This window comes from Pleurodeles waltl, chromosome 5, assembly GCF_031143425.1.
Source record: "Pleurodeles waltl isolate 20211129_DDA chromosome 5, aPleWal1.hap1.20221129, whole genome shotgun sequence".
NCBI lineage: Eukaryota > Metazoa > Chordata > Amphibia > Caudata > Salamandridae > Pleurodeles > Pleurodeles waltl.
In genome coordinates this window covers 1731298378-1731323531 of record NC_090444.1, presented here as the reverse complement: position 1 = coordinate 1731323531, position 25154 = coordinate 1731298378, and the positions used below count along the sequence as shown (strand labels likewise).

At 45.6% G+C, this 25154-nt stretch overlaps 1 protein-coding gene across 2 annotated transcripts in view; it reads right to left on the bottom strand.

Moving 5' to 3' along the window:
- The window catches only part of LOC138296715 (cytochrome P450 2K1-like), a 271693-nt gene that overhangs the window by 42339 nt on the left and 204200 nt on the right, over window positions 1-25154 (bottom strand). For both annotated transcript variants that reach the window (XM_069236115.1, XM_069236113.1), the window contains exon 8: window positions 18683-18824. In XM_069236115.1, the coding sequence (XP_069092216.1) occupies window positions 18683-18824 (142 nt within the window). The remainder of the gene's footprint in view (window positions 1-18682; window positions 18825-25154) is intronic.

The following is a 25154-nucleotide window of genomic DNA, read 5'->3' as shown; positions in this document are numbered from 1 at the left end:
AGGTTCCTCCTAATCCCTTTGTAGCTGCAGCACCTTGTTTAAGGAAACCATTGTTCAATCAAAAAACTAAATTTCTCAAAACCACCAATCAGCTTCACTTTCTACAACATGTGATGTTTTTCATATTTCGCAATGTGATAGGGCAATCCAAACAACCAATTATTTCATTCCACAGATACTATGTGGTATATATGATATTTCTGCAACGAGGAGTTTCTATGTCCAAGTTAAGTGCCGAGGTTTAGGTGTCCAACTTATTTGGAACAAGCATTGCAGCTGAAGTAAAAGAACAACGTAACCATGCCTGGCAATCCTCACATTCATAAATCGGAGACAGAAAGGCATATAATAGCAGGTAAATACGGCTATGCTTCTGCTTCTATTCCCTTCAGTTAGTTTCGCACTGGCATGCTAGTTTTCACTTCAGTCACCGCATTTTAAAGTGTTCCAGCCTCGAGTTTTCAATAAGGACAGTATAAATATACACAATCCCCTCTTTGGTTAGAATGAGGTGCAATTTTACTTTCTAAAATATTTTGAGGAACATAAAGGCGTGCGATATTGCCATACTACTGTTACTGTCACACTGTGCAAACTGCCGCACTACCGCTGAAGCATGCATAAAGGAAGCTTGTCCTGTCACCAGAGCTCTAAAAGATTATCCAGGAAGGAGTGCGGATAGAGTGAAGTCGGGGTTGTGTATTTGTTTGCATGCTCGTAAAATGAAACTGCTCCTGTAGTGAAGAAGGGAGAAAAAGGAAGTGTCACAGCCTCCTTTTGCACCCAACGACAGACTGATACTGGCAATCCTGTGGCGGGAAGAGAAGACCTAGGTTTGCCTTTCTCTGTTTATTTATACCCCATGCGGTCTCCAGGAAACAATCCTGACCTTCCAGGTCAGCTGCGAACATGCAGCCCCCTGGCAACTTGACAGCACACATTATTACATCCTTCCCCAACTAGATTCAGACATGATATAACTATAAAGCACATACAAAGTCTCCCAGTCTCTGACTGGGCGGAGGGTTAGTTCAAAGGCTGTTTCTCCGTGATCGGGACTGGCCTCTGCGATCCTTTTTGGCCACTCGGTCACCAACCCCGAAAGCCACATGCCATGCTTGACTCACTTGGTTGTTCACCTTTCTCCTTCTAATCTGCGTTCACTCCAGGTGTTAGGGGGGTGGCTGCCACTCCAAGTGTGTCGGGATGGTGTCTTGTCACTGTCCCGCGAGAATTAGGGACCAGGTGGCTCGGCTCATGGTACAGTGAGGCATCCCTCTGTATTCCTGCAGAAACCAATGAAGACTGATCTCAGGGTCAGTACCTTCCAACGTGGCAATCCCAAGGACCCTATTCAGCGTGCACATGAAGCGCTGAGCCTCACCATTTGCCTGAGGCCATTGTGGCATAACCCTCCGATGGCAGATGCCCAAACTCTTTAGGAGTTCCTGAAGTTCAGCCCCATGGAACGGGGGCCCATTATCCGTCTTTATCTCGTCTGGGAGGCCAAACATAGTGAACAGTTTCTAAAGGGTCAGACCTACATTGATGAAAGCCGTTGGTTCTATCACCTCGACAACCGGATACTTGGAGTATCCATCGACAACTAGGGTTATCCGCCCATCCGGGAAGCTCCTTAAATCAAAGATGACCTTTGACCACGGGTTGAGGCACAGTTCTTCTGTGATGACAGGCGCAGGGACCTCCAGGATGGCAGTCAGTTGGCAAGCTGGGCATTGTCTCATGCAGTCGTCCAGCCCAGCCTCTAGACTAGGGAACCGTACTTTCTCACTCATGCACACTTTCATCTTTACCATCCCTTGATTGCCCCTTTGTGTCAACAGGATTACATGCTGCTGCAACTGTAGAGGGATCACCAACAGGTGTCCGCGCAGTATCAGCCCATCAGAAGTCAAACTCAGTTCATTCCTCACTCTCCACAGTTTGACCAATCTGTCCTTCTCTGCCCCAGCCCAATTGTTTGTACTTCGGAGAAAGTCCTGCTAGGAGCCATTGTCAAGGGCTTGTCTCACTCGCACCAGAACATCTTCTTGGGTGGCATCAGATAATTCTTTCAGGCTTAGCGTGTTGGGGCAACTTCTGTGAGCCAGTGCATACGCTTCAGTTGCTTCTTCAACAGAACTGTTGACCTTAACTGGCTCCCCAGGGTTTTGTGACAGGAAGTCAGCAAGCTTCCTGGCACCAGGTTGGAACGTCACTTCCATGCAAAACTGATGAAGTTCTATGGTCCACCCTTCAATTTGGGGAGGTGGATGAGGTGCTGTCCCCTTAAACAAAGGGACAAGAGGCAGGTGATTTGTGACCACCCTGAATGGTCTCCCTTGCAGATTTAGATGAAAATGGCCACACGCCCACTTGATGGCCAAGGTCTCCTTCTAAATTTGGGAGTAGTGCTGTTCAATTGGGGTCAAAACCTTGCTGGCATATGCAAGTGGAGCCCACTTGCCTAGATCAGCCTCCTGCGTCAAGACTGTACTGAGTCCCACTGGGCGCGCATCAACCACCAGTTCAGTCTTCTCCGTGGGGTCGAAGTATGCTATGGTGGTTTCGCACAGGAGCGCCTCCTTCAGGGCCTGAAACGCTTCGGCTTCCCCACACCCATGGCGCATCAGCTTTTGTAAGGGCTCAGAGAGGGTCAGATAGGGTTGGCAGCTGTGGAATGAAACGTCCACAATATTTTGCCATCCCCAGAAAACTCCGTACATAGGTCACAGTTCGTGGGGTTGGGACCTGTCTAATGGCATCCCACTTCCGCGTGTTGAACACATACCCATAAAAGTCAATTGAGTTCTGGAAGAATAAGCTTTTGTTCCAGCGGAGTCTAAGCCCATGTTGGAATAACCGCTTGAGGGTGGCTTTTAGGTTTCGGTGATGCTCTTCAGCAGTGGCAGAATAGATCAGGATACCATCACTGACATTCATGATGCCCTGTAGCCTGGACAAAGTCTGACGGATCGCATCCTGGAGAACCTCGCATCCGATGATATGTCAAAACATAGTCATTTGTATCTTCTCAACCCTAGGTGAGTTGAAAACTTCTTGATGTATCTGCTCTCCTCAGCAAGGCTCAGCTGGTTGTACCCGGCATTTAGGTCTAATGTGGAGAACCACTTGGATCCATTGAGGTCCGCGATACTGTAATCTATTGTGGTAGTGATGTGCCTCTCCCTTCTGATCGCCTTGTTGGGTCTGATTTCACCTGGTTATTTTGGTTTTTCGGCTATCACCATCGGCGAGACCCAGGGAGCCGGTCCGGACACCTTCTCTATGACCCCTCGTTCCTCAAGGCTGTTGACCTTCTGTTCCACCAGCGGTCAGAGATGAAATGGGATACACAGGTGTCGCGGAGCAACCGGTCTTACTGCCTTGTCAATATGCAGGCGAATCGGGGGTGTTTTTAAACAGCCCAGTCCTGTAAACAGTGATTTAAATCAGGCACACTGGGTGGGGGTGCCTGTGCTTCTTTATGTCATTTACTAATGATATTAGGAAAGTCTCATCCTCTTCTACATCGGGAGAGGAGTCCTCAAGTGCTTGATGGGGTGGTGGGCAGTGGGTGCCTCGTGATGCCGGGTTACCAAGCAACAGTTGGTTGATCGTCCGGTAGGTGCCCACCTTCCTCTCATTCCCCTCGCACTTCCTTTGCACACAGCAGCAAAATGGTTCAGTTTCCCACAGTTGGAACAGGTCTTTCCTTGAGCTGGACAGTCCTTTGCGTCGTCTGTCCCACAATAGCCGCAGCGCTTCCCTTGTCTGGCTGGGGCGTACAATCTTGGCTTCGCCTTCACTGTCTGTGTCTGCACTGCATCCACATGTTCCGTCTTGACCACCAGGGCCTTTTCCAGCATTTTTGATATGGCCACGTCCATTTTAGCAGCCCTGCTGCTGTCAGATCATGAGACCGTGCCATTACCAGTATTTCATCAAGGCTGATGTTGGGTTCTCTCAGTATCAGGCCTCTGAGTGTCTTGTTCCTATATCCTTGTATAATCTACGCACGTTTTGCCTTCTGTTAGTCGTCTTCTGTGCACGTGCTTGCTAGCTGCTCTAGCCGGGCACAGAACTGGTCAATCGATTCTCACTCTTTGGTGTGCCTGGTGAAGTTTGAAACGCTCAAAATCAGAATTTGGCTGAGGATCAAAATGACCATTCAGCGTTCTCACCGCCGCATCATAGTCATCATAGTTGCTTGTGTTCAGGAGATGCCTGAAGAGTTTATAAACTTCATACCCTGCAAAATGAAGGAGTAGGGACCTCTTGACTGCACCGTCCCATTCACGGGTGGCCACAAAATAGTTCTCTAGCTGACCAACCCAGACTTTCTACCTAGCCGATGCTGTCGCTGGGTCCACTAATTCAGTGAAAGGCGGGAGTGCACCAACCATGGAGTACAGTAGGTGGGCAGCTGGTGTTGGGCCATAGTTACTGCACACGTCAGAGCTAGAGTCTGAGGCCTAGCCAAACACCCTCGCTGTGGGCTACAGTCAGGTCCTTCCCTTCCCACATGCCGTGCAAGCCCTTGTACGTGATTGTTAGCGCTATCCCAGTCAATGGTGAAACCGCCCCCACACAGCCTGTGGATATTGCCTCCGATGTGTGGACAGTGAGCAAGTGCACTTGCTTCCAGATGCAGCCAAACAGTTTATATTTGCTCTCATAGACCAGTGTTGTGCCCTCACAGCAGTGAGCATTCCGATATGTCACCTGGGTTGACGGTCAGTCAGTAGGAATGGCAGGAAAACAGTGGGCACCAGCCTCTCTGTGCGACCTTCAGTTCAGTCCTTGCATGCATCAAGGGAGGGAGGCCCTCCGTACGGCTCTCTGTGGCAAGCGGAGGCAGGCCCGGGGTCAGGAATGACTGGCCTTTTCACCACATGGTTCTCTCCAACTTTGGACTGATGCAACCTGCATGTGCCACACGTGTCCGCCGTGTTGTGCCGACTGGACGCCATTCCGGCCCTGTTAGACTCCGCAGGCACGAAGTCATCTGTGAGGTGTCAGGTGATGCTATCCGGAGCTTGCGAGAGCAGACCCCACTCGTTACCAGTGTTACGCTGCGATGCACTCACAGCATCGAACACACCCAATGACAGACTTACACTGGCAATGCTTTGCTGGGAAGAGAAGACATAGTCTTGCCTTTCCCCTTTTATTTATACCCCTAGAAGTCCCCAGGAAACAATGCTGACCTTCTGGGTCAGCCGCAAACATTCAGACGACCGGAAACTGGACCAGCACACATTATTACAGTCAGTCTGCACTGGAAAGGTTACAGCTCCTTCTCTTGTAAGTAACATGCATATATTTGACTGCCTGGGACCTGTGGAATCCATGCCCATTTTTCTCACTTTGTGGCAGACCAGGGGGACAGGAGGCCTTACTTTCAGGTCTGCGGGGCTGACAGTGCGAGGAAACCGGACCGCAGGAGCCTGTATATCGTTAATGGCACTGCATATACTGTGGCGCACAGGCGATCTGTTGCTGGTCTCTGCAGTATGCTCACTCCACCCCTCAGGAATTATGCTGAATTTTAGTATAATTCAGTGGAATCGAATTGAATGAGACTCTGCCAATTCTGCCCAGACCTACTTTTTCTGCCATGGCCCAAGACACACTCAAGGGGTTTGGGGACTGCTTTGTTTGAGGACAGGCACAGCCCTATTCAGGTGCAAGATTCAGCTCCTCCCACCACTCTAGCTCAGGATAACCCATCAGCCTGGTGATGGGCCCTCAGGATATGCAGGGCACACCTCAGCTCCCCTTGTGTGACTGTCTAAAGTGAATGCACAAACAGCCCAACTGTCATCCTGACCCAGAGGTGTATTCAGCAGGCAGGCAGAGGCACAGAATGGTTAAACAAGAAAATGCTGACTTTCTAAAAGTGGAATTTTCAAACTCACAGTTCAAAAAACAACTTCCCAAAATATGTATTTTTAAATTGTGAAATCAGATACCCTAAACTCCACATCTCTATCTGCTCCCAATGGGAAATTACACTTAAAAGATGTTTCAAGGCAATCCCCATGTTACCTTATGGGAGCGATAGATGCAATAGTGAAAACCGGGTTTAGCACTATTTCAGTATCAGGACATGTAAGGCACACAAGTACATGTCCTACCTTTTAAATACACTGCACCCTACCCATAGGGCTGCCTTGGGCCTACTTTATGGGTGACCTACATGTAGTAAAAGGGAAGGTTTGGGCCTGGCGAGTGGGTGCACTTGCCAGGTCCAAATGGCAGTTTAAAACTGCACAAAGACACTGCAGTGGCAGATCTGAGACACGTTTACTGGGTTACTCATGTGGGTGGCACAATCAGAGTTGCAGGACCACTAGTAGAATTTGATTTACATATCCATGTCACACATAGGGCACTTTCCTAGGGACTTACTAGTGCATCCAATCATCGATAAACCATTGACAAACCAATCACCAATACAATTTACGTAAGGAGCACTTTCACTTTAGCACTGTTTAGCAGTAGTAAAGTGCCCATAGCCCTAAAGCCAGAAAAAACAAAATTCAGCACAGGGTCAAAAACAGAGGTCCGAAGCAAAAAGACAGGGGTAACAATGTCAAGAGCTGACAGGTCTTTCACGTGTCCCCCCCAGCTGAAAGTGGGGAGAACCACCCACCCTCATGGGAGTTCTAGTTACTAAGGAAGAAGAACCTGGACAGACCATCAGCGTTGGTGTGTTCTGTTCCAGCGGGGTGTTCCACGTAACGTCCATTCCCTGTAGGGTGTTGGACCTCCTCAACAGTTTAGGATTCTCACCCTTCATCTGAATTATCCATCTGAGGGGTTTCTGGTCTGTCTGAACTGGAAAATGAGTTCCAAACAAGTACGGTTTTAGCTTCTTCAGTACCCAGACCACTGCAAAAGCTTCCCTTTCTATTGAGCTCCACTGCTGTTCCCTGGGAAGTAACCTCCTACTAATGAAGGTTACAGGTCGGTCTAGGCCCTCTTAGTTTAGTGGTGAAAGCACAGCTCACACACCATGCTTTGAGGCATATGTCTGCACCACAAAGTCTTTGAAAAAGTCAGAAGCATTGAGCACGGGTGCAGTGCACAATGCCTCCTTCAGGGCGTCAAAAGGCAGTCTGGCATGCCTCTGTCCAGCTCTGTCAAGGGGGCAAAAATGATGCCATTCCCCTTGATGAATCTCCTGTAATATACGGTGGGGCCTAAAAAGACCCTTGTCTCTGCCAGGGTCTTGGGGGGTGCGCAAGCCAGAATGATATCGATCTTGGCTTGTAGTGGCGCCACTTGACTGCTCCCTCCCTGGTGTCCCAAGAACACCACAGGCACCTGCCCTTTCTGGCTCTTACTGGCCTTAAAAGTGAGGCCTGAACTCTGCCGGGCCCTCAACACTTCATGGAGGTGGAGCAAGTGGTCCTCTCAGCTAGAGATGAAGACAGCAATGTTGTAGGAAGTTGGCTCTGTATGCACTATTTCAAAGTAAGGAATAGTATGCACAGAGTCCAAGGGTTCCCCTTAGAGGTAAGATAGTGGCAAAAATAGATAATTCTAATGCTCTATTTTGTGGTAGTGTGGTCAAGCAATAGGCTTATCAAAGGAGTAGTGTTAAGCATTTGTTGTACATACACAAGCAATAAATGAGGAACACACACTCAGAGACAATTCCAGGCCAATATGTTGGGGGGGGGGGAACAAGTCCACACAGAAAGTACACCCTCAGCGGCACGGGGGCGGCCGGGTGCAGTGTGCAAACAAGCGTTGGGTTTTCAATAGAAAGCAATGGGAGACCAAGGGGTCTCTTCAGCGGTGCAGGCAGGCAAGGGGCGGGGGGGCTCCTCGGGGTAGCCATCACCTGGGCAAGGGAGAGGGCCACCTGGGGGTCGCTCCTGCACTGGAGGTCGGATCCTTCAGATCCTGGAGGCTGCGAGTGCAGTGTCCTCACCAGGCGTCGGGTTCTTCGAAGCAGGCAGTCGCAGTCAGGGGGAGCCTCGGGATTCCCTCTGCAGGCGTCGCTGTGGGGCCTCAGGGGGGTCAACTCTGGCTACTCACGGTCTCGCAGTCGCCGGGGAGTCCTCCCTGAAGTGATTGTTCTCCACAAGTCGAGCCGGGGGCGTCGGTTGCAGCGTGCCAAGTCTCACGCTTCCGGCGGGAAACGCGTGTTGTTTCAAAGTTGCTTCTTTGTTGCAAAGTTGCAGTTTTTGGTCAACAGACGCTGTCCTCGGGAGTTCTTGGTCCTTGTAGATGCAGGGCAGTCCTCTGAGGCTTCAGAGACCGCTGGTCCCTGTGGAAAGCGTCGCTGGAGCAGTGTCTTTAGAAGTGGGGAGACAGGCCGGTAGAGCTAGGGCCAAAGCAGTTGGTGTCTCCGTCTTCTCTGCAGGGTTTTTCAGCTCAGCAGTCCTCTTCTTCTTAGGTTGCAGGAATCTGAGTTCCTAGGTTCTGGGGAGCCCCTAAATATTGAATTTAGGTTAGGGGTGTGTTTAGGTCTGGGGGGTTAGTAGCCAATGGCTACTAGCCCTGAGGGTGGCTACACCCTCTTTGTGCCTCCTCCCTGAGGGGAGGGGGCACATCCCTAATCCTATTGGGGGAATCCTCCATCTGCAAGATGGAGGATTTCTAAAAGTTAGAGTCACCTCAGCTCAGGACACCTTAGGGGCTGTCCTGACTGGCCAGTGACGACTCCTTGTTTTTCTCATTATCTCCTCCGGCCTTGCCGCCAAAAGTGCAGGTGCTGTAACAAAGGGGGTGAGCCTTTGAGGTTCACCGCCAGGTGTTACAGTTCCTGCAGGGGGAGGTGATAAGCATCTCCACCCAGTACAGGCTTTGTTACTAGCCACAGAGTGACAAAGGCACTCTCCCCATGTGGCCAGCAACATGTTTGGTGTGTGGCAGGCTGCTAAAACCAGTCAGCCTACACGGGTAGTCGGTTAAGGTTTCAGGCTAAGGTGCCCTCTGGGGTGTATGTTACAATAAAATGTACACTGGCATCAGTGTGCATTTATTGCGCTGAGAAGTTTGATACCAAACTTCACAGTTTTCAGTGTAGCCATTATGGTGCTGTGGAGTTTGTGCATGACAGACTCCCAGACCATATACTCTTATGGCTACCCTGCACTTACCATGTCTAAGGTTTTGCTTAGACACTGTAGGGGCATAGTGCTCATGCACTTATGCCCTCACCTATGGTATAGTGCACCCTGCCTTAGGGCTGTAAGGCCTGCTAGAGGGGTGACTTATCTATACTTCATAGGCAGTGTGAGGTTGGCATGGCACCCTGAGGGGAGTGCCATGTCGACTTAGTCGTTTTATCCCCACTAGCACACACAAGATGGCAAGCAGTGTGTCTGTGCTGAGTGAGGGGTCCCCAGGGTGGCATAAGATATGCTGCAGCACTTAGAGACCTTCCCTGGCATCAGGGCCCTTGGTACCAGGGGTACCAGTTACAAGGGACTTACCTGGATGCCAGGGTGTGCCAATTGTGAAAACAAAAGTACAGGTTAGGGAAAGAACACTGGTGATGGGGCCTGGTTAACAGGCCTCAGCACACTTTCAAATCAAAACTTAGCATCAGCAAAGGCAAAAAGTCAGGGGGTAACCATGCCAAGGAGGCATTTCCTTACAAATGTCATCTAGGTAGGCAGCACTGCAGTTCGCCAATCCAGCCAGGACCTGGTTGACCAGCCTCTGGAATGTGACAGAGACGTTCTTCAACCAAAAGAGCATAACAGAGAATTGATAATGCCCCTCTGGCATCGAGAAAGCAGACCTCTCTTTTGCCCCCTCGGTCAAGCCAATCTGTCAGGACCGACCCAGATGTTAGATCAAACATGCTGAGGAACTTGGCAACTCCCAACAAGTCAATAAGCTCATCAACTCGGGATGGGGTACTCAACAGTCTGGTTGACGGCATTGGGTCCACGGTAGTCAACACAGAAGCTCAGTTCAGGTGTGACACTGAGTGGATCAGCCTTGGGGACCAGAACCACTGGGATGGACCAAGGAATGTTGGAGTGCTCAATAACCCCTAAATCCAAACCGAGAGTCCCTCTTACAGGGTGCCCATACAGAAGCTCAAAAGGGATTGAAGCCAGCCCCATTCTGTGGTAGGAAAACAACAGGAATGGTAACCGGGCATACCACTTACGCCTTGAGGGGCTCTCAGCGACCCATAATTATACCCTTCATGGTGCGGTTGAACCTTTCAATCAACTGATTGCTTTGGGGGTGGTAAGGCGTGGTGAACTTGTAGGTAACACCACACACCTTTCACATGACTCATGTATAATGATATGAAATTGCTAACCTGGTCAGGTACTACCTCTGTGGATAAACATGGGTGAAGACCCCATAAGTGCCCCGGTCACAGCGGGCACAGTAACTGTCCTCAGAGGGACCTGGTGGCATGGTCCACCAAGACCAGGATAAACCTTTTGACCAAGGCTTGGGATCCGGAGTCTCCACAATGTCAAAGCCCAGCCGCTCAAAAAGGCTGCTCATGACAAGGAAACGGCTCAAGAATAGCCTTGCACCTCTTCCCAGATTTGCCTCTGTCTGGCTGGTTGAACAGGTCCTGCAGAATGCATCTGAGGCCTTCCTAATTTCGGCCACCAAAAACGAAGTTCAGCACAGATCAAAAACAGGAGGTCAGAAACAAAACGGCAGGGGAAACAATGCCAAGAGTTGAGAGATCTCACAACTTTTGTAAACAAACTAAGGATTTTAATGTAACACAGGCAAAAACTGTAGTTAAGGATAGCTTGAGAGCGAAATTTTTGGTATTGGAAAAATTAAAGAAGGCTGAATTATCTAAATGGTGGGATGGAATAACCCTTAAGAACTATCAAGAGAATAAACATATTCTCAGTGGGCTACAAATTCAGATTTTACCTATCTTTGACGATTATGAGGATGATTTGCTTAAGGAGTAGGAGGATAATCTGTAATTAGCTTCCTTCTCAATGATGTAAACCTTGACTAAGAAAGCGGAAAGGAAGATTGAGAAATTGAATTCCCAGATTTTAGATTTAGAAAAGTAAATTATTCTAGAAGATTCTACAGACCAAAATTATGAGATTTTGAAAGCGGTGATTAACAATCACAAGTTACAAATTAAGGAAAGGAAGTTAGGGCAAATCAGGAGGGATGAGAAGGACCATTATGTACTAGCCACCCCCCCCCTTCCCTGGGCAGGGATGGCAGGGGAAGCACTTCCCCTGCCACTCCTTACCCCCCCAGTGACGTCTGATGACATCAGCATGCAATTGGGTGCAACCTCATCAGAGGCCACCCCCATCGTGCTGGAAGCCACCCTTCCAGTGCGACCGAGGGGAAACAGATCAGTTTCTCCTCGGTATGAGGGTAAGGGGGGGATGTCAGAGAGGCATCGGAGGAAAGGAAAGGTGTTTCCTTTCCTCCAATGTATCTTTGAGCATTCCTAGCTCCTACTGCCAACTAGACACTATGGATTTTTGTTTACTTTTGTAAACAAATAAGGGGAGGCCACCCCCACCGTGCTGGAAGCTATGCTTCCAGTGCGACCGAGGGGAAACAGATCAGTTTCTCCTCTGTATGTGGGAAGGGGTAGGTCAGAGAGGCATAGGAGGAAAGGAAAGGCGTTTCCTTTCCTCCAATGTATCTTTGAGCATTCCTAGCTCCTACTGCCAACTAGACACTATGGATTTTTTTTTACTTTTGTAAACAAATAAAGGGAGTGGCCTATTTTAATTAGGCACATCTGCCCCCAAAGGGGGCAGAAATCACTAGGCATCAGGGATCATTGTTTTTGTTTTTTACTGGGGGGAGCGGCTCCTTAGCCAAGGGTCAATCGCCTGGGTGCCATATTTATTTTAGGCCATTTCTGCCCCCCTTGCGGGCAGATCGGCCTATTTTAATTAGGCCTATCAGCCCCAAAGGGGGGCAGAAACCACTGGACACCAGGGATTTAAAAAAAAAATTATTTATAATTTCATAAAGGAGGGGGGGGGGACCTATTCCATTAGGCCATTTTATTAGGCCAATCTGCCCCAAAAAACAATTAGACACTAGGGCTTTTCAAAAACAAATTTCACATAAGGGAAGTGACCCCTTAGGCAAGGGTTGCTCTCCATTGGGGGTATTTTATATTAGGCCATTTCTGCCCCCTTTGGCCTATTCCTATTAGGCAGAAAACACTTAGGCACCAGGAATTGTTGTGTGTGTGTTTTGTTTGGGGGGGGCGGCCCCTTGGGCCAGGGTCGCTCCCCATGGGGGCACATTACTGTTGCCCATTTCTGCCCCTCTGGGGGAATATCAGCCTATTTTTATTAGGCTATTCTGCCCCCCCAGAAAGCCCACTTGACACCAGGGAAGATTTTGTTTAAAAAACAAAAAACAAAAAAGAGGGTGGATGTCTGGCCATACCCCCACCCCAAATAAATGGGATAAAGTTATTCTGCTCACCGGTGGGCAGATGGGGCAATTACCCCGGATCCACTTGGGGGGGGGGGGAGGAGTTAGGGCAGAAAGCCTACCAGATGCCAGGGAATTAAACAAAATAGAGGGGTGGGAGCTGCCAACCAGTATGGGCATGGTTATGCCCCCCACCACAACTGAAGGGGGCAACAGTCTTTTAGCCCTTCCTGCAAACTAAAGGATCTTATCCCAAAGGAAGGCAAGAGGACTTTTGATTATTTTGGGTTTTGATTTTACATTTGGACCAAGGGAGCATGGCTAACTCGCAATATCGTCCTACTTGGAATGATGAGCAGCTGCATGTTTTGGACTTTGGGATGCGGCCACCTAGAAAAATCTACCAGACCTACACACACATCTGAAAACTAAACATCTGGGTGAGTCAGGGGTAGTGTGCGTCATATGCACCCCACACCATTTTCTTACCCACAATGCCCTGCAAACCTCCAACTTTGCTTGAAATCATGCATTTTCCCTACATTTTTGTGATGGAACCTTCCGGAATCTGCAGGAATCCACAAAATACCTACCATCCAATATAGTGGCATCATTACTGATAAACATTCTGTCCATTTGACAGCCTAAAAATTCTTTTTTTTCAAACGCCCCTTTTGGGCCTGCTTTGGTTCCCTCTCAATTTCGACATGTTTCTGGCCATTCCCTGTCACCTACACAAATGAGTTATCAGAAATGTGCGGAACATGTGATTTTTAGCTAAATTTGAGGTGTGCTGAGGCTTCTGGGTAAGAAAACACTGAGGGATCCACGTACGTCACCTCCGTGGACTCCCTCATGTGTCTAGTTTTCAGAAATGTCTGGGTTTGGTAGGTTTCCCTAAATGGCTGCTGAGCCCAGGACCAAAACCCAGGTGCCCCCCATACAAAAACAGGCAGTTTTGTAATAGATAATTTTGACTTGTCCATGTAGTGTTTTGGGGCATTTCCTGTCACAGGCACTAGGCCTACCCACACAAGTGAGGTACCATTTTTATCGGGAGACCTGGGGGAATACTGGGTGGAAGGAAGTCTGTGGCTCCTCTCAGATTCCAGAACTTTGCAGCACCGACATGTGAGGGAAAGCTGTTTTTTTAGACAAATTATGAGGTTTGCAAAGGATTCTGGGTAACAGAACCTAGTGAGAGCCCCACAAGTCACCCCATCCTGGATTCCCATAGGTGTCTAATTTTCTAAAACGCACAGGTTTGCTAGGTTTCCTTAGGTGCCGGCTGAGCTAGAGGCCAAAATCCACAGCTAGGCACTTTCCAAAAAACACATCAGATTTCAATGTCAAAATGTGATGTGTCCATGTTGCATTTCCTGTCACGGGCACTAGGCCTACCCATACAAGTGAGGTACCATTTGTATCAGGAGACTTGGGGGAACACAGAATAGCAAAACAAGTGTTATTGCTCCTAGTCTTTCTATACATTTTTTACTTCCAAATGTAAGACAGTGTGTAAGAAATAAGTCTATTTGAGAAATTCCCTGTAATTCATATGCTAGTATGGGGACCCCGGAATTCAGAGATGTGCAAATCTGCTTCTTAACACCTTATTTTGTGCCCTTTTTGGAAATAAAAAGATTTCTTTGATACCTATTTTTCACTCTTTATATTTCACCAAATGAATTGCTGTATACCCGGTATACAATGAAAACCCATTGCAAGGTGCAGCTCATTTATTGGCTCAGGGTACCTAGGGTTCTTAATCAACCTACAAGTGCTATATATTCCCGGACCCAGGAGAGTCCAGCAGACATAACCGTATATTGCTTTCAAAAATCCGCCATAGCTGGAAAAAGGTACAGAAGAAAACTTGGACAGAAATTGCTGTTTTTATCACCTCAATTAACATTTTTTATTTCAGCTGTTAATTTCTGTAGGAAAACCTGGAAGGATCTACACAAATGACCAATTGCTGAATTCAAAGGTTTGCCTACTTTTCAGAAATGTTTAGCTGTCCAGGATCTGCCAATGGTTTCACACCCATTTCAGTCACTAACTGGAAGGAGGCTGAAAGCACACAAAAATAGTAAAAACGGGGTATGTCCAGTAAAATGCCAAAATTTTGTTGTAAAATGTGGTTTTCTGATTCAAGTCTGCCTATTCCTGAAAGCTGGAAAAATGGTGATTTTAGCCCTGCAAACCTTTTGTTGATGCCATTTTCAGGGAAAAAAACACATGTTTTCTTCTGCAGCATTTGTTTCCCATTTATGTGAAAAAAAATCTTTTAAATGTATTTTGGCTAATTTCTTGCTCTCCCCCAGGGGAACCCACAAACCCTGGGTACCTTTAGTGGACAAAAAGTTATGAGGACCTAAGTTCGAACTACCCCAGATAGCCAAAAAAAGGCTTGGCACAAGAGGGGGAAAAGGCCTGGCAGCGAAAGAGTTAATTTTATAATTTAACATAGGTGTTTTTATTTACTGAAAGGATGTTTGGATTAGTTCTATTTGATTTTGTGATGTCAGATGTAAGATAGTATGATTGTTTGAGAGTCCGCTCCCCTTAAAATGATATGCTTTATGCTCAGAGAACAAATTGGTGGTTTTGTTTGCCATACTACATCGCAGGCTATGGGAATTTTTGGCAATGTCGAGAAGGATTGGTAGTTTCAACATATATGCAATCGGATCAGCTAATGGTCTCCTGAATTGGTATCTTGGGTGGGATTGGAATACACCCACCTGAGTGGGTATTTTCTGATTTTGGGCACCAGGATTGGTGACCTGTTTGCTCCGATTACATGGAGACCTATGGAGAGAGATAGTACCATGCATTGAGTGCAATTAGTGGTGGTCTGGTGTGATTGAGTTATTTCGAATTTTAGACACCCATGAGAGTCATGGAATGAATTAATGTTGTGTAGGGAGCACAAAAAATGATATTTTCTTTGGATTGCCCGATCACATTGTGAACTACAGTATTATTGCTGATCACAGGAAAAAAATAGATTAGTAGTTTGGGGCCATATGGAGATACTAGCTGGCTAATGGATTCCTCCAATGAGGAGTTGTGCCTGGGATGAGATTGTAAGAAACTTGTTGGATTGGAAAATATCTGATTATGGACACCAGGATTTGCTAAAGCTTTGTTCCTATCAAATTGGAGGTAAAAGAGTGAATCAATGCTACTTGTGGAATGAAATAATTGGGTGTTTGGATTTCCCTAAGACATCACGAGGTATTGAAAACATTGCCTGTTGTAGAAAGTGAAGCTGACTGATGGTTTTGAGGTATGGAGTATTTTGATTGGACAATGGTTTCCTCAAACTAGGACTCGCACCTGGGATGAGATTGTGACTAACTTGTCAGATTGGATAATACATGAATATGCATACCGGGATTGGATGAGTGTTTGCTCCTATCAAATAGGGAATAATAGAGTGAATCAAGGCTATATGTGGAATGAAATAATTTGTTGTTTGGATTGCCCGATCACATCACGAGTTATGAAAACATCGTCTGTTGTAGAAAGTGAAGCTGATTGGTAGTTTTGAGATATGGTGTATTTTGATTGGACAATTGTTTCCTCCAATGAGGACTCGCGCCAACAGTGAGATTGAGACTAATTTGTCTGATTGGATAGTTCCAGAGTATGGATAGCGGGATTGGCTAAAGGTTTGCTCCTATCAAATGGAGAATAAAAGTTTGAATTAAGGCAATATGTGGAATGAAATAATTGGTTGTCTGGATTGCCCTATCACATCAAAAACATATGAAAAATATCACCTGTTGTAGAAAGTGAAGCTGATTGTTGGTTTTGAGATATGGAGTATTTTGACTGGACAATGTTTTTTTTTAAATGAGGGGTTGCACCTGCGAAGGGATTAAGACAAACCTGTTCACAACCAGTATGGCATGGCAGCACGGAGACACAGCTTCCGGTTCGTGTTGATACAGCATTAGGTGAAATTGGTGCTACAAGCAGAGTCTTGGTTATGTTTTTTGTTTGGGAAATTTGAATTGGGATATTATTGAGTCTTTGGGGAAATTTTCCTTGGTAGGTTTATGTTGAAAGACTGGATATGCTTATGGGATTAGCATGGTGACATTGGGCTAATGAGGATGTGATGTTTGGTTTGTTGGTATTAGTGGTTCTGGAGACAATGGTGTGACTGCTGATTTACGGACAGAAATTGTTTCACGTGATGGGATTGGTTCATCTGTATTTTGACCATGAATTACAGAAAGTGGGTGGATTAGTGATGGGGTTGCTTTATTCTTTTGAGGACCCACTTGGGGAAAGACACTTAACTATGGGCATTAAACTCACTGATGGTCATATTTAGTGTTGCCGGCATAAGTGGTACGCTGTGTCTCCAACATCCACAGAAAGGTGCACATCTTTACGTGGGGACATTTTCTCAAAACATCTGTTTTATTATAAAATCACTTTTCTGTCCCATACACATTGAATGGAGATGATTCCAGCCAGATGACCACGACTGCATGCTGATTGCTGAACGTCTTCGCTACAGCTGCTCGCTTAGACTGCCGAATCCCTGGCCTATGTGGGAACGGTGCCTTTCTAGACAACAGGCTTCCTTGCTCAGGTATGGGGGATGATGTCTTCCTGGGGGGAGGGTGGCATGAAGGGCGGATTAGGGCTTAGAACACTGTGCTCTAACCTACCTTAGGTAGGAAACAACTATATCATTCCTAGTGACAGTATGGTGGGACTGTTTTTGTGTTTCGCTCTCCTTGTCACAATTGTGCTTTTAGTGTGTTTTATCATCCTAGTTATTGCAATACATGCCATTTTATCTAAGATGATGTTACTTCAATAAACCTTATTGAACTATACTCTGCTTCTGTTTGTCTCTGCCTATGTCGACTAATGTAGCTGAGAGAAAGGGATGAGATCTGATCAACCACAATTCTCCTGAGGAGCCCTCTCTGTCATGCGCCCCGCTGCCCCAATCATCCCTGTACCTGAGTGGAGATAACGCACTGCTAGGTGGGCTGAAAAACCCGGAGTGGGCCGTGAGGCGTCACATGGTGTGGGATTGTACTCAGTACCTTATAATTCAGGCGATTCTGCCACCCTAATCCAGTAGTCTCATTAGGATAATGAGAAACTATGCAACGGTAGTGCTGCAGTCCATGAGTGGAATTAAACTTTCCATACCATAGGTGTTTTCTTGGCACAATATGTTATAGCCTTCTAGGAATGTTTAAAACCAGCAGCCTCTTTCAACTAAAAATGGGTGGGACCAATCAGAAAGAGGTACTTTCAGAAAGCAGGGAATAAAAGAGTCAAAAAGAGTCAAAACAAAGCCTATCCTGGACTGTGCAGGATGAGGAGCAACCATCATCTCATTTGATTGAAGATTTGCTTGCTTTCTATACTAACTAGAAAAAAGCAGGACCCATGTCATTGTATAATATACTGGTATTATCACATCTATATAGTATGAGAGGTAGTGTAGGTTTCAGGGCCAGATGTAGGAACCATTTTGCATGGCGCAAACTGCGAAATTCGCAGTTTGCGCCATGCAAAACGGGCATTGCGATGCAAATTCCCATTTTGCGAGTTGTAAATGGGAATGCGACTCACTAATAGGAAGGGGTGTTCCCCCTCCTATTTGCGATTCGCACTGCGATGCAGAATTGCTTTGTTACCGCGAACGCGGTCACAAAGCAATTCGCAGATAGCACCCATGTGAAGTGGGTGCTAACTCATTCGCAAAGGGGAAGGGGTCCCATGTCCACATGGGACCCCTTCCCCTTTGTGAATGTCACCAAAAATATTTTTTCATTTACCACTGCCTACTCTGAAAAAATGAAACCAAATGGTTTCATTTTCTCGAGTGCATTGCCACTCGTTTTCCTTTAAGGAAAACTGGCTGCAATACAAAAAAAAACTGCTTTATTAAAAAAGCAGTCACAGACATAGTTGCCTGCTGTCTCCACCAGGCCACCATCCCTGTGAGTGCAGGGAATCGCAAGGGGGTCGCAAATTGCGACCCACCTCATTAATATTAATGAGGTGGGTCTTTGCGACCCCCTTGCGATTCGCAGATGGTGTCAGGGACATATGGTTTTGCGAGTCGCAAAACCATTTCTACTTACATGTGGCCCTAAGTATGTACATGGTCCTTTTAGGGTTAATTTATTATGAGTTGAACCGGGTCATTATAGAGAAAATTGATGGTATTTAGTTACAATACCATGCATTAACAATTATTCAAGCTCAGGTGTACAGGAAGATCAGTGCGCTTAGTTTATCTTACCTGCTGAGAAAGGAAGAAATGCTTCTTTCTTCACAAACTTTCCTTCTGAGTCAAGAAAATGCTCGGGATAAAACTCCTTTGGTTTTTCAAAATGAGCCTCGTCTTGTAAGACAGATGCCAAAAGAACAGTGACTGCAGTTCCCTATAAAAGAAGAAAAGTGTTTACTGGATTTCATGAAAGAATTATGAACAAAATTAACTGTGGATTAAAATTCTTCTCTGAAGTAATGGATGTACACGGATTGCAATACACATCTGCAGTGACCCAATGCAACATAATGTTTGAGGGGCTTGAGGAACATTCTGTTTCCACCGGGCTGACTGGTAGAAATGTTGTAATATGACATTTCCACCAGTCAGCCCGGTGGAAACATGGTAATCTGACAGGGATGAGGCCGCCACCTTGACAGCAGCCTCACCCCAACCATATTGGCAGTCTCGGCAGATCACAATCAAGCCCTAAATATTTTGCATGGTCCTAAAGGACGAATTAATCTAATGCTTCAGATACCAATAGAGACTGACACTTCATTACATGATGAAAAGGATCCTATGCTGAGCACTGCACACCAAATTATCCAAAGCGCATTCACAGATCAAACATGGTTGCAGAGCCCTTGAAGTTCATGGCTCTAAGCTTTCTCTGTCTGATGTAAGATGAATAAGAATTACTGTTTTCACCACCTGACATGGTGTTACAATTTCATTTGCTAAAAGAAAATTAGGGGCTGATTTAGAGTTTGGCTGAGTAGCTACTTGCAATGGTAATAAAGTACTATATCTGCCAAGCTGAAGGTTCGCCTGCCTGATTTCAGATTAGCGCATTTTAAGTATGTCAGAGGCGGAAACTACAAAACCAAAACACAACTCTTCCCAGCCCAACCGTCCAATTATTCATAAATATAATTATTACATCGGTGCAAGCATTCATTTAGTACAAATTCATTCATAAATGGATTGTTGTAATGTCTCTAAAAATGAAAAGACTGCATTTAACACTAAGTACAATGCAAAAAAAAACAATTTAGCCCCTAACGGTACAGAATAAATTCATTGCACAAATGGAGTCCTTAGTAAAAAAAAAAGAAAAAAAAAAAAAAAAGAAAGAAAAAAAAAAAAACACCGCTTTAGAAACAAAAGGCCAAACATTATAGAAGCTAGTTGTATATCTTCCTCCTTGTGTGGCTTACAGCTGTATGCAGTTTAAAAGATGTTGACGTACATTTCGGTAGAACCCCCCTGATTTTACTTCCACCTTCACAAGAAAACAAAACAATAACACATTGATATAAAGAACCAAGCGCTTCAATATTTCAGTTGTGTTGCAAGGGAGTTTAACAAAAAACAAAATATTCTATCAATTCTACATATATACATACACTAATAACAAAATCCATTGAAATCTGTACAATCACAAAAACCTCTGTCTGCAAACTGGGTCATGTATAGAGGGAAGGAGCAATAACCCTGTTTACTGACTTGCATCCTAAATATGAGTTGACAAAGAGTCAATTTTTAGCGTCGAGTCTGCGTTGCATGCGCTCGCGCATGCGTATCGCAGCGAGACGCTTTTGTATTTAGAAAAGGGCTCGGAGCCCTGTCAACTTCATGTCAGTGTTTTTTATTGGTTTGTGGGCTTGCCTAATAAAATCTGCTTACTTTCATTAGTCGAAGGCATGCATATGTCATGCCTTTTCCGGTGGCTAGCCCTCCTCGAGCGCAGCGACCAAGTACAGAAAACATGCGAGGCTCGCTGTTTTCCATCGGGCTCGTGGACTTCTTTTTCTCTCATTTACGAGTGCGATCTCGCTTGGCAGAAGTCGAGCGCTTTACATAGTTAATTTCACTTTTTCGCGTTATGTACATAAATGCACTTTTGCCCGATAGGTGAAAAGTCGGGTTAGGAGTTTACAACGCGGTCAGCTCTAACATGAGCAAACGCGAGACCCGTTGCATTGTAAATGCTTGTTTTGAGTTGCCAACAGATGCTATTCGAATGTGAGGGGAGTTAACAAACATGGGAAAAGGTGCCAGGTCTATGCCTACCGTAAAAAATAGGGGGTGGCCATATCATTTCTCCAAGAGAGACATATCTGAGGAGATTGTATTACATGTTTAAGGAGAAGATGGAGGGGGAAGGTGCATACCACGTCTTATTCTGGATATGCCAGAGGGGCCCTAATTTGGACAACCCCAGGAGTTCCCTTTTTGAAGTTTCACATGCAGGTAGACCCAGAAGGGAGATATATTATACTGAAAGGTACACTGGATGATCATGGGCTGTGCCTAATTATTGTACATGCACTGAATGTCCATGATGGGGTATTCTTTGGTACGGTGATGACAAGGAAGTCGCCTATCACTCCTGATATGTGCCCTCGCAATGAAGCTCCTGGCTTGCTGTGCTCAACAGACATTGCAGTGCCGGGGCATTCGAGCGGGCCATACAGAACACATTGTCTCACTATGCCCTAATAATGCTATTGTATATCTCCACCAGCTGGAATTATCAGCCCAAATCCTACTAAATGTCATGCAGGAATTTGGGGAGTACTCTGGATTGTGAGTAAATTATACAAAATCGGCTTTGTTCCTAATAGGGCTGATGCAAACCACACCAGTAGATCGATTACCGCCATACCAAGGAAGACAGATTACGTTAAACCTTTAGGTATCCATGTCACTTGAGATAGGCAACGGGCTTATGAGTTTAATATGGGCCAAGTAATTCGTTATTTCCGCCCCTCCACAGAATTGCCGTATGCAAATCAGTCTTGACCCTGTTCTCCATGGAAACAGTCCAGCCCGAACTGTCAGGACAGGTCCTCTCTAGACCAGAAACAAGCATCCTAGGACTGGTTTCAGCGCATCAAAACTAATCAGCCAGGCTAGCTTGAATCCAAAGGCATAGTGAGCCCGGGACCCACGTTTGGGCATACCCGGCGCACTTATGGTGACAAAAGAAACAAACACAAATGATGGACGGAATGCGGTCCAAGGATACTTGTTTCCAGTCCAGGGAAGACCTGGCCTGGTAGTTCGGGCTGGACTGTTCCGACAGGGTCAAGACTGATTTCCTTATGGCTGGGTCCAAGGGTAGCAAAGAAACGATGGATTTAGGCCCATATCTCTGATCTGGGGTTGAATGTGTGACATTGATCAGCATTCCGTCCATCTCTTGTTCTTTTTGCAATTGTTGCCCTACGTGGGATGGGTATGCCCAGACGTGGGTCCCGTCCTTCCCATGCCACTGGCTTCAAGCTAGCTTGGTTGAGGAGGGGTGATACCCCGAAACTGGTCCCAGGATGCTTGCTTCCACTCCTGTCCAGGGAAGACCTGGCCTGGCAGTTCGGCTGGACTGTTCCCATGGGGGAACAGGGTCAAGACTGATTTGCAGATGGCTGGGTCCAAATTGGAATGGCATGGGTAGCAACAAAACAATGGATTTAGACCCAGATCTCTGTACTGGAGGTGAATGTTTGACATTGATCAGCATTCTGTCCATCACTTGTTCTCTTTGCAATTGTTGCTCTACGTGGAATGGGTATGCCCAGACATGGGACCCGTATTCCCCATGCCACTGGATTCAAGGTAGCCTGGCCGAGGAGGGTTGATATCCCGAAACAGGTCCAAGGATGCTTTGTTTCCAGTCCAGGGAAGGCCTGGCAATTCGGGCTGGACTGTTCAGATGGGGAACAGGGTCAAGACTGATTTGCATATGGCTGGTTCCAAACTGGAATTGCATGGGTAGCAAACAAATGTTGGATGTAGGCCCAGATCTCTGTACTGGGGATGAATGTTTCACATTGATCAGCATTCTGTCCATCACTTGTTCTTTTTGCTCTTTATAAAGGTGGCATTCTGGCCATACTAAATATGACCAGGCCACCCCTTTCGGATCAGAATCTACCACTCAAATAGTATATGAGGGCAGTCATAATGGTAGCCTATGAAAGGAGCAGTCCTCACAGTAGTGGAAAATTGAATTTAGGAGTTTTTCACTACCAGGACATATAAAAACACATATGTACATGTCTTGCTTTTTACCTACATAGCACCCTGCCCTCTGGGTTACCTAGGGCCTACCTTCGGGGTGACAAATATAGAAAAAGGGGAGTTAAATGTTTGGCAAGTACTTATAAATGCCAAGTCGAAGTGGTAGTGAAACTGCACATACAGGCCTTGCAATGGCAGGCCTGAGACATGGTTAAGGGGCTACTTATGTGGGTGGCACAATCAGTGCTGCAGACCCACTAGTAGCTGTTAATTTACAGGCCCTGAGCACATGTAGTGCACTTTACTAGGGACTTATAAGTAAATAAAATAAGCCAACTAGGAGTAAACCAATGTTACCATGTTTAAGGGAGAAATCAAATGCACTTTAGCACTGGTTAGCAGTGGTAAAATGCACAGAGACCTAAAACCAGCAAAAACAGTGTCAGAAAAGTGGAGGGAGGTAGGCGAAAAGTTGGAGGTTGATCACCCCCTGTCAGCATGCATGAGAAGGATAAGCAGGGATAAGAAGGTAGTCGAGGACCTGCTTTCCTGTGGTATGATGGCATAGGAACTGGCAACACACTTAGGGGATGGCCCATAATATTAAACACTGGGTGCAGGACACGTGGAAGTGCTAAATCTGATGCCCTAACTAGAATATTTCCAACAGACAGGATGACCAATGGTTACAGGTATATTGCTAGCAGTATGAAGGCACCCAATGATGTAGTTCTAATACCTGCACTGAGAGATTATGGTTGTTATTTTTACTTTCAGATCTATACGCACCACACCAAGTTGAGAAGCAGGAGTTAGGCAGGTGGGATATGTTGATTTCAATGTTAATTGTTATGATGTAAGGTCTACTTTGAATATTGATAACCAACGACTGTTGAAGCAACAATAAGAATGCCAATTTACATTGTACTAAAACAACTGCCCAACCTACTATTGACCCAAGGATTATGGTACTGTACTTATATTTTTTGTTTTCTGTAAAGAGTTGTAGCTGTTGAAATGCCAATAAAAGAAATTAACAAAAAACACAAAAATACATAAGTGAATCAAGGAAACTATGGACCTCTCTCATTGAGGCTGGAATACTAGGTTATTGCAGACACTTTTAGTTGATCCATTTGATTTCCTACAGGGCCAGTTGTATACCCCACATACTCCTCTGGATGTCATAGAAAAATTTATTTTTCCAATTTAGTTGTAAGACCGTCATCAATTGTGCTTCTTGGTCTATTTCTCATGAAGAGATGAGCATCATCTATACAGGCGACCCAAACACATCCAAATATCCACACAGCACGTCCTCTTTAAAGAATTAGAATGCCATCTGGAAGCTGGAAAGTCCAAAGGATATGACCTGGTATTCAAAAAGACCAAATTTGTTACAGAAGGTGGTCCGGCTCAGTTTGAATCGAAATCAGAAAGTACCAAAGCATGCTGAAAGAGTATTACGTTCAATAGCCAGGAAGTGTTCGTTCTTCAAAATTATGCTATTTATTTTTTCAAAAGACAGAAGATATGTTCCAAGTATACGCATGTATCTTCATACAAAAAAGCAGCAAAAAGTTAAGAAAAATGTTCCAAGTATACGTATATAACTTCATACACAAAAGCGTTCGAAGGTATACTTGGAAAACATTTTCATGCCACATGTTTTCATCTGCAACTTTTTTTTTACTATGGCTGATTTATAAGAGCAATGTACCATTATGTTAACTAGGTCCTCTTGGTTGTGAAGAAATATAGGGTTTGCAGGTTCTCCAAGAGACAGAGGTACCCAGAGCCAACAACTGACCTGCACCATATATTGATTTTTCATGGTGCACTGAGTACAGACAAAATTATATGGTGAAATATGTTAAAAATAGGTATCAAGGGTCACCTATGTATTTCTGAAAAGGATGCACGATATTGAATTTAAGAGCATTGGTTATTAGTACATCAATGAATTTGTGGGTACCCGTAGAAGCATGTTTTATATGGTATATTTCAAAATATTTTCTTTCTTATACACTGGCTTACATTTGGAAGGCACAAATGCAGCAAATTCTAATTGGAAATAACACATATTATACTATTCTATGCTTCCATGTGTCTTATAATAAAAATGGTACCTTACTTGTGTGGGTAAGCATAGTGCCTGTGACAAACAGCCCAAAATTTCATATTTTTCCATTCAAATCTGACCTGTTTTTTGCAAAGTGGGTAGTTGGGGACTTAGGGCTCTAGCTCAGCAGGACCCTAGGGAAGCCTACCAAACATGTACATTTTTTTAAACTAGACACATAGAGGAATACAGGATGGTGTGATTTGAGTGTCACTCACCAGGTTGTTTTTCTCAGAATCCCATGCAAACCTCACACTTTGACTAGAAAAACACATTTTCCTCAGTTTCCTGATGGAAAGTTTGGAATCTGTGGGGAGCAACAAACTTTCTTCCACCCAGCAATCCCCTAAGTCT